Source organism: Cynara cardunculus (genome assembly GCF_001531365.2).
Source record: "Cynara cardunculus var. scolymus isolate 2C chromosome LG 1, CcrdV1, whole genome shotgun sequence".
Classification (NCBI taxonomy): Eukaryota; Viridiplantae; Streptophyta; class Magnoliopsida; order Asterales; family Asteraceae; genus Cynara; species Cynara cardunculus.
Genome location: NC_037528.1, coordinates 10,819,960 through 10,829,262, shown reverse-complemented (window position 1 = coordinate 10,829,262; position 9,303 = coordinate 10,819,960). Strand labels below are relative to the sequence as shown.

The 9,303-nt window shown below is 30.9% G+C and overlaps 1 protein-coding gene across 1 annotated transcript; it reads right to left on the bottom strand.

Annotated features, from left to right (window-relative positions):
* Nucleotides 1-4,519: 4,519 nt before the first annotated feature.
* LOC112502333 (protein RETICULATA-RELATED 1, chloroplastic) lies at nucleotides 4,520-9,024 on the bottom strand. Its single transcript, XM_025106227.1, has 7 exons — nucleotides 8,371-9,024; nucleotides 8,192-8,290; nucleotides 7,126-7,349; nucleotides 5,983-6,052; nucleotides 5,735-5,814; nucleotides 5,344-5,408; nucleotides 4,520-4,922 (listed from the first exon to the last, which is right to left on the bottom strand). The coding sequence occupies exons 1-7, from the start codon at nucleotides 8,863-8,865 to the stop codon at nucleotides 4,729-4,731; spliced, it is 1,227 nt and encodes a 408-aa protein (XP_024961995.1). The 5' UTR covers nucleotides 8,866-9,024; the 3' UTR covers nucleotides 4,520-4,728.
* Between the last annotated feature and the right edge of the window lie 279 nt (nucleotides 9,025-9,303).

The following is a 9,303-nucleotide window of genomic DNA, read 5'->3' as shown; positions in this document are numbered from 1 at the left end:
TATTCTCAAAGATAATTGTTAAAATTGTGTGTGATTTAGATTTAATCTTATAGTATATGAATGTTATATACTCTTATAAAGGTAAAAATAGATAGAGTTGTATATTTTAGGCTATGTTTGGCAATGTTAAGCTAGATGGTTGTTGATATAAATTACTTGTTAGTTTATAAGCTATATGGTATCTGATAGGCTAGTTGATGAACAAATCATGTTTGACAAAAACTAACCGATAAAAATGTAAAATAACCAAAAGGGACGTCTTAAAAATTTAATCTATTATAATATTCCAAAATATAATTGAAACAAATCTCTAATAATATAATATTAATTAATACAAACAAGATGGTAAAAAAATAAAAAATTAATTTTTAATTTATATTAGTAATATTTAAATTTTATCAATATTTATTTATAATTAACAATAACAAGTAATAATTAATATTAATATTAATAATGGTTATAATTAGAAATTTTGACTATAAGTTACCAAATTCAAAATAGCGTTTCAATAAGTTAGTTTATGTACATCCAAACGTATACACGTAAAATAAAGTAACTTAGTTTTACCAAACAATGTCTTAATCAATGTTTTTTTGCTCATCGCACTTGCCAACTTTCTATGTATTTTTTTTATTATCTGGTATATTTTGTTTACATTATAGTTCACAATCTTACATAAACTGGACTTCTTGAATGAAACCAATGTTTTACTCTTTGTGGTGGATAATAAGAGTGTGTTTATTAGCATCTTAATAAGGTTAACGGAGCTTACAGTTTAATCAATTTTACATGACTGTTTGGTAGTAACTTTATGATATAAAAAATAGTCTATTCAGTAAGCTTATAGGGGGACTTTATGTAGAAAGTCAGGTTTCTTACAAACTTGCATTTTCGAATTAAAAACACGATCCTCCATATATGAAAAAACTCTTCCAAGCAAAAATCCTCCCAATTTATATAGACGTATTGATCCACATAAAAAGTTTTATTCATACAAGACTTAATGGAAAACCAACCAACCCCCCCCCCCTCTTCCCAAAGCCTGTTTACATCCTAACCTCTCCCAACACCCTATTATCGGACGAGATTTACAAGACTTGTTTGGTTTAGTTCTCGTTTACATCAATTGAACTTTCATAATTCTAAAATTATTGATCACATGATTGTATCTTCATAATCATATTGATCACATAATCTACATATCAGATTCATCGTCTATTTTGCAACATATTTTTCCAAGGAATTTACTCCAATAGTACAAATGAGTCTTGTACGTAAGACTAGTCGGAAGGGTTAGAAATGAAAATTACATAAACATTAAATCATGTCAATTGAGTGTTTTTACGCAAAAGTCGTCACTCTCATTTACCTTGTCGGATAGCATGTGTGGTCATAAAAACGTAGCATCTTTTACCCGACAAATGTTAATTGGATAAGAGTTGATTTTCTCTTCCACTTACTAAATAAGATTTTTGGTTCCTACTGTGCTCATCCGATAAGGTAAGTGACAACAAGTGTGTGCTTATCGAGCGAACATCTGGTATATGATCCCTTACCTTACAAAGTTTGTAATCTAGAAGCCTTTTAAGTCATTTTATGAAATGGTAACTTGCATTTGATACAACAATCAGTGGGCTCGAGGACTATTCTTGTTCATCATCAAAATCTTTAGATCGTTTTTGACAAAAATAAATAAATTTTCAAAGTAATGTACGTTATATGAAAGGTTAATTTCAAGAAATGACCATGAAATTCTAATTTATAAGTTGGTATCATATTTTAAGATAATAAAAAAAAAGAAACTTAATATTTACGTAATCATCAACAAAGTAGTTGGATTTTATTAAAAAAAAAAAATGGGTTATATATATGCAACGGAAACCGGTTTTTTAAGACAACATTTTCTTTTGCAAAATAACTGATATGACATTGATGTGGTCTTAATATGTTTGGTTCAAGTTGGGATAAGAATGAAAATAAGAATCACATAAAATAATAGACGAGAATGACTTTTTCATTTCCCCAAATTTAACCTGAAATTAAAATTTAGAGTTCTAAAACAATGAACTCATTATATTATGCTAGAAGAGTACTCGTGCAATGCAGCAAGACACATTTTAATTTTAATGTTATATTTTATTATTTGTCTCTGTCGATGTTATAATACCATTTTATGTGTTTTTAATAAAATCAATAATGATTTTATTTTTGAATAAAATATAAATTTGAATATATTATTAAATTTTTTAAAAAATATATCAACTATATAAAAAGTTTTATTTTTTATGTAATTTCTTTAATTTATTTTTTTATTATAATTTAATTTAAGTTTAATAATGAAATAATTTATTTTTGATTTAATAATATAATATTTTATAAAGATAATAATTAAGTATTATGTTAGAACTCAATGCTTATCTTAATTATATTTTAGATTTTTTATATTTAAAATGAGATGTTTATTATGTTTATCTGCATTTAGTTACACGAATTCAGATATGGAGCTTTAATAAGTTGTACTTACGCACAATCTACTTGCAATCTTGAGTTTTAAGTAATATGCAATAATAAACAGTACTTTACGCATAAAAAAATGGTTTTTAAGAGTTCTTGTCAAATGCTTTATAATATAGTTAGGTTATGCGTTTTTAAGAAAACAATAATGATTTTATTTTTAAATAAAATATAAATTTGAAGATATTATAAAATTTTGAAAAAAAAATATATCAAATCAACTATTTAAAAGTTTTATTTTTTATGTAATTTCTTTAATTTATTTTTTTATTATAATTTAATTTAAATTCAATAATAAAATAATTTATTTTTTGTTTAATAATATAAATTTTTATAAAAATATAATTAAGTATTCTGTTAGAACTCAATGATTATCCTAATTATATTGCAGATCTTTTATAATGAAAATGAGATGTTTATTCTATATTTGATTATGTTTATCTGCATTTAGTTACACGAATTCAGATATATAACTTTAATAAGTTGTACTTACGCACAATCTACTTGCAATCTTGAATTTTAAGTAATATGCATTAATAAACAGTACTTTACGCATAAAAAGTGGTTTTTAAGATTTTTTTATCAATTAAGCAATTTTTTATAAACTAGAAGGGTACTCGCGCAATGCAGCGAGATACATTTTAATTTTAATATTTTATTTTATTCTTTATCTCAGTCGATGTTATAGTATGGTCTTATGTGATTTTGAAAAAACGATGATGTTTTTATTTTTGAATAAAATATAAACTTGAAGATATCATTTTTGTGTAATTTTTTAATTCAATTTTTTATTATAATTTAATGTAGGTTGAAGTAATTTATATTTGATTTAATAATATAATTTTCTTATAAAAATAATAGTTAATTATTTTGTTAGAACTCGATAATTATCTTAATTATATTTTAGATTTTTTAGATTTTAAAATTAGATGTTTATCATCTATTTGATTATGTTTATCCGCAGTTAGTTATACGAATTCAAATATTAAGCTTTGATAAGTTGTATTTATGTATAATTTACTTGTAATCATGAATTTTAAGTAATATACATTAATGTACACTACTTTATGCATAATTTTTTTTAAATTTTTTTATCAAATACTTAATAATATAGTATAGATTTTGATAAAAGAAATAAAATTTCTTCTCCTGAAAGCAAGAAAGTTGATGGCTTCTTGTCATTTTCCATTTACAAGAAGTCAATAATTACTTGTTTTACGGTCCATGACTTTACATGGAAAAAGCAATATTTAATATTGTTATTTATAAAACACTAGAAAAATATTTGTATAATACAACGAGATATATATATATTTTTTAATTTTTCGTTTTTTTGTGTATTTCTTTAGTTCATTTTTTATTTTTAGTTTAATAATAATAAAGATAATAATTAAGTATTTTGTTAAAACTCGATGATTATTTTAATTATATTTTAAATTTTTTATATTTAAAATGAGATATTTATTTACAATTAGTTACACGAATTCAAACATAAAGCTTTAATAAGTTATACTTACACATAATTTACCTGTAATCTTAAATTTTAGGTAATATACATCAATAAACAATACTCCATATATAAAAAATAGTTTTTAAGAATTTTTGTATGATGGACCTATTACCCTAAGCTTATTAATTTCCATACTTCACCAAACTGGGGGGAATGAAATTTTCTTCCAGCTTAGTCCTCCTCTCGATATTAGATGAAACATATTTTCTATTTTCAAGTTGGACGAAATATATTTGCATTAAAAATATTATATAAAAACAATTTTTCATTGATTATACTAGTTTAACCAAACATCAATGCAATCAGAATTAGTAAATTACTAAACTACCTATGTCACCTTAAACCCTAAAATCTTCTACAATTCTTTAATCCGTCCATGTGATTATCACTTGTCCATTCCAGTCTTCTCCATGTACCACACACACCCGACATACTCAATATCTTCAAAATTCTTAACCCCTTTGTCAATTATTTTATTTCATTCATCACCATTCTGTACCATGCCCCTCTCTTTATTGGATTCCCCCAAAAATACAGATTAAAAAAAAACACAACACAATACATAGAATTGTCTGTCTCCAAGACTAAAGAAAGATGGCAGGCTACAAATTGGTGAAAAAAACCAGGTTGTTTACCTATAACCAACTGGGAAAAAAGAGCAGGCCAATGATCAAAATTCTACATTCGAGTACAGATGCTTCGGTTTACTGTACACCACTCCATCTAGCCCAGTCTACAAACTGCATTCCACCATAGATGTTGTTTGCAAAACGCACGCCAATTGTAAATGCCATTGCCACCACTGGAACCTGTTTCACCAAAGGAGAAGCTTCCACCAAGCTTTCCAACCCGTTAATGACTTGATAACGGGTATTGGAAGACACCGCAAGGAACACACCTGCATAATTGAACGATAAGAACAAGCCAAAAAGTTGTAATTCGTCCAATATGTGAATGAAAAGTAGTTTAAATGGTCAAGTTCAAAAGTCCTCCAATAATTATTAAAACAACATTCATCGCTACCATCACAGGTCACCAACAAGCTCACCAAAATTCATATATGCACACACTTTCCTCTCATAGTTGCACTCTCTTCTCATAAGAGAATGTAAAAAGTATGATGATAACATAAATGATATTCTTATATAAAGCTCCCTCAACACATAAATTTGCAATAAAAAAAGAACATGTGCCCATGTTGCAGCACGACTTGCTTGTTTCATGCTACAACCCCATCCATATAACGGGCACTAAATTTGCAGGACGCTGCAGCTAAAGCATAAAGACACTGATAATGAAGAAGGATTCAGAATACATACCCCAAAGAACAGCACTTTTCACCAAAGGGGGCACAGGTACATTTTCTTCTGATGCATGCATCCTCCTGAAATTTAGGAAATGTAGAGATTATACCCCCAAAAGAAGACGATCTCTTTTGGTTGTCCATAGAAAATGCTATGCTTCCTTCCAAATAGATTTCTTTCAAATCTCTTATTTGCCAATTAACAATGAGTTCAAGATAATGGTGAGGTATTGATTATGACCCCCTGCGTTTTCTCCATTTCATCAAAAGGGTATTTTAGATATTTGATTACCAATCAAAGCCTTTCAATAAATAGGATTTTTCGAGACCGAAGGGAGTAATTAATTTCCTTTAGCATAACATTTGGTTTTCTAATTTGATGAAGAATGAGTCAGGTGACAGCATACCGTTTGGCGTTCATAATTGCATTTGCAATTCCTTGGCCAATAAGACCGCAGCCAAATCCAACTGAACCATACAAGAGGCCCTGGATACATAATTAGCAAAAACACAAGTCAGAACTAGGAAACAAAGAACCAGTTTAAGATGAGAGGACTTGAAGCAAGTTAAGGCCAACAATGTATGCAGTAATTTGCAGAATAACTTGTAAAAGATGGTGCAATATCTACATGAATCATTAAAGACATTAATACACCTTGTAAAAATATGTAGCAAGCCGCTGCTGTGCTGAAAATCTACACCCTGGTCTCTCAAATTCAAAGACACTGCACAATAAACACAGTTTAAAAAATTATGAAAGAAATCAAGGCGTGGGGCTTGGAAAGACTAGAACAAATCTACAAACAAAAAAATCCTCAGCAGTCTCAACCCCCAAGTAAATTCCAGCTAGTAGATGCAACCAGCCCAAAAAAGAAAGGATTTTGACTAAACATTTGTCCACCTAACGTGTGTATACATCATGTTCATGTGATAAAACTGCCAAGATAGCTTGGATCCATATGATTTAAGGCGATAAATCACCAATAACAAGAGAGTTTCAAGGGGACTGCTGCATATAGGGAATAAAAAAACTAACATGAGGTCATAGTAATACGATTGCTACTATCGTTTGAGCATAGGACATTATCTTTCTAACAACATGGAATGTCAGAAAAAGAATACCAGTTTTAGAAGATGAATTAGCCTTCAAATGTAAGAACAAAGAATGACCCCGTGTGCACCAAGCCTCCTCGTATACTTAAAAGGGATGGAAGTTTAAGGTATGCAAAAAACGACTATTCCATGATTCAAACCCATGACTTTCAGGTAAGAAATGAGTCACCTTCCCCTGACTAAGCATCAAAACACCCTACAAGTATGTCTCTCCTACTCCTGAAAAAGTAGTTTAATACCTGTGATACATGGAGATTCCTCGCTTAATGTCTCTAAAAACCAAGTTCACATTCCCAGCATAATGTCGTCCTCTCCAATGAAAAAAAGTCAACTCTAGATGCATATTTTCGAAAAGAAATTGATTGTCGTATGGGTATTCCTGCTTGATTGAAAGCTTTTGGTCTATTATTATAAATAGATTTTCTCAATGAAATCAAGTAACTAGTACTATATTTTTTTTTGTTAGGCCACTTAATGCATTTAGCGAGGTTATTTCTTTAGCCATTGGACCAAGTGGGGACTGAAAATTTTTATAGCAGGCTTTATTACTTTATCGAGGTTTATCTGTAGGAACAACCATCAATGTTAATGTTACTTCTAATCAAACATCCAACATGTTGCATCAGGTACTAGGGCAGCAAGAAGCATGTCCATGACTAGGTTTAGAATACAGAATGTTAATAACCTGCTTGGAAGAGCTGCAACAGAGTTCTTTAAGCCACTAAATAAACCACCACTTGCTATTGATCGCTTTCCAATGCGAGCGTATGGTGCCAACATGCCAACCAAAGCAATGTCAATAACTATGCCTACCAGAAGATCTGCCGCATACAACTCAAATTCCGCCCAAAAATCTTTTCCTCTTTTTTGGACTTCAGCAAATGTCGCACAAAGAGAATCGATGACTATCTGCATCATGTAAAGTTCTAAAACTAAATTAATTCAATATTCAGTACCATGTAAGCTTTAATCATTTAAAGTATGCAGATGCAAATGAAGTACAGCAACCTATTGGCAATAGCATGCATACCACACAAATGCATGCACACATCAAGACTTCCAACAATGACAAACATAAGTTTAGCAAAGTAGAGCTTGTAGAAATGGCCAATATATTAATAATCCTAACGAAATTTGCCATGCTACCTTATAAATGTCACTGCCCGAGGTCATCAAGTCCGGATACGCCATGCGGGAACCATGACAAGCGTGTGCATAGTGGATCACCAGAAAAGCATTCTCCAAAAACATCCTAGAAGACACCATAATGCCCTAGGATAATCTACTGTTCTCTAGATTGTTCTTGTATCTTGTGGAACCTTTATGATACTTGTACTCTTACAAACAATGTAGTAGTGCTTGGAAGCTTCATGAATTTAAATTGTTCCCCAGAGACATGGAGTTCCTGGAAGTTGTGGTTTGTAATCCATTCAAAAGAAAGTGTATCAAGAGTTGAAACAGAGAAAGCATAAACCAATAACTACAAAGTATTCTTCATATATCTGAGTGTCATCAATGTTAACCTAGCGTTCCTTTTTGGTACATTATTTGCAACATTGAAACACAAATGATCCACACTAAGGCCATAGTCCCCAAGGTCCGCTGGAAAAATAAACAAGTCCATAACTCAAAGCAACAACCAAAGACGTCAACAACGCAAAACCATTTTGCTAAGAAAGAAAAAAATGTAAAACCAATTTTTAACAGATTAAATTGACAACATTAAAGAACAGAAAGATCAGAAAACAAACCTCAGTTCCAACTTTAAACAAAAACGATGGATCAGCAAGCATTCTGTTTCGAAGCATTGCACAATACTTCATCAAGAAACCCAAAACCCAGCCTGACCCCTGAACATCAAATTGCCAGTCAAGTACTATACTGATTGGAGTAATTTTTTACATTTTTACACTGAAGATTGAATGTTTACCTGTAAATCCAAGTACCGCGTAAGAATAAGCTTACGAATCCCGGTAGCTTTTGCAGCCTCTAGCATATCCGAAGGGAGATTAACACCTTGTGTTTCAGCCACCTTCATCACCTCCTCAAACTTCATCAACGGTCCAAACTCTTTCTCATCTTGATCGTCCTCGTCGCCACCACCCCCATCTCCGCCTCCACCGCCACCATTACCAGGTGGAAACTTCCCATCTCCATCATCTCCACCACCACTTCCTCGATCAAGTTTTAAGTCGAAAACCTCAGTAACAGTTACAGTCTTTCCTAAATTGTCCGATTTTGCAGATTTCAACTTAACTACATGCAAACTCCGGTCTGAATTAGGATTTCTCGAAATAGGATTCTGGGAAAACAAACAAACCCTATTTTCGAGTGATTTCAAGTAAATCGATTGCTTAGGCGATTCACTTATGCTTGATGAAACACGTATCCTAGAAACGACGAAACCTTGTGAAGAAATCGCCATGGCTTTGCTTGTCACCAAAAATGTTTCCAGAACAATCGCAGTTTTACAGAAATTTATGAATGGTGTATGATCAGACCAGAAATTCCTTGTAGAAGGCGGAAAATTGGCCCAAAGCAGACGATTCGATAAAGAATGATTAAAAGTAAATTAAACAATATTAGAATATAGAAGTACTAACTAAAATTTGACGTTCCTGTCAGTGTCAATTTGCGCGGCTGTAAACGATAAACCCTAAATTGATCCTTTCAAAGTAATTGGGCTTTTTTGAACCAACTATGCTGGCCCAAAACACCGGACCATCCTGTCCGGGTCACCGCTTTCTTCACCAAGACTCCAAGAGTTTGCCATTTTTTTATTTTTATCTTGAATCCTATTCTTATTACATATCTTTTTATTTTTTTAGTTATCTATACTATATTATAATGCATTTGGCTAAAA

Coding starts and splice junctions, on each gene's coding strand:
- LOC112502333 (XM_025106227.1), bottom strand. CDS start 8,865: ATGGCGATTTCTTCACAAGGTTTCGTCGTTTCTAGGATACGTGTTTCA. Junction 7,350..8,191: donor TGTTTAAAGTTGGAACTGAG/GTTTGTTTTCTG, acceptor TACATGATGCAG/ATAGTCATCGATTCTCTTTG. Junction 5,815..5,982: donor TTGCTACATATTTTTACAAG/GTGTATTAATGT, acceptor TTATGTATCCAG/GGCCTCTTGTATGGTTCAGT.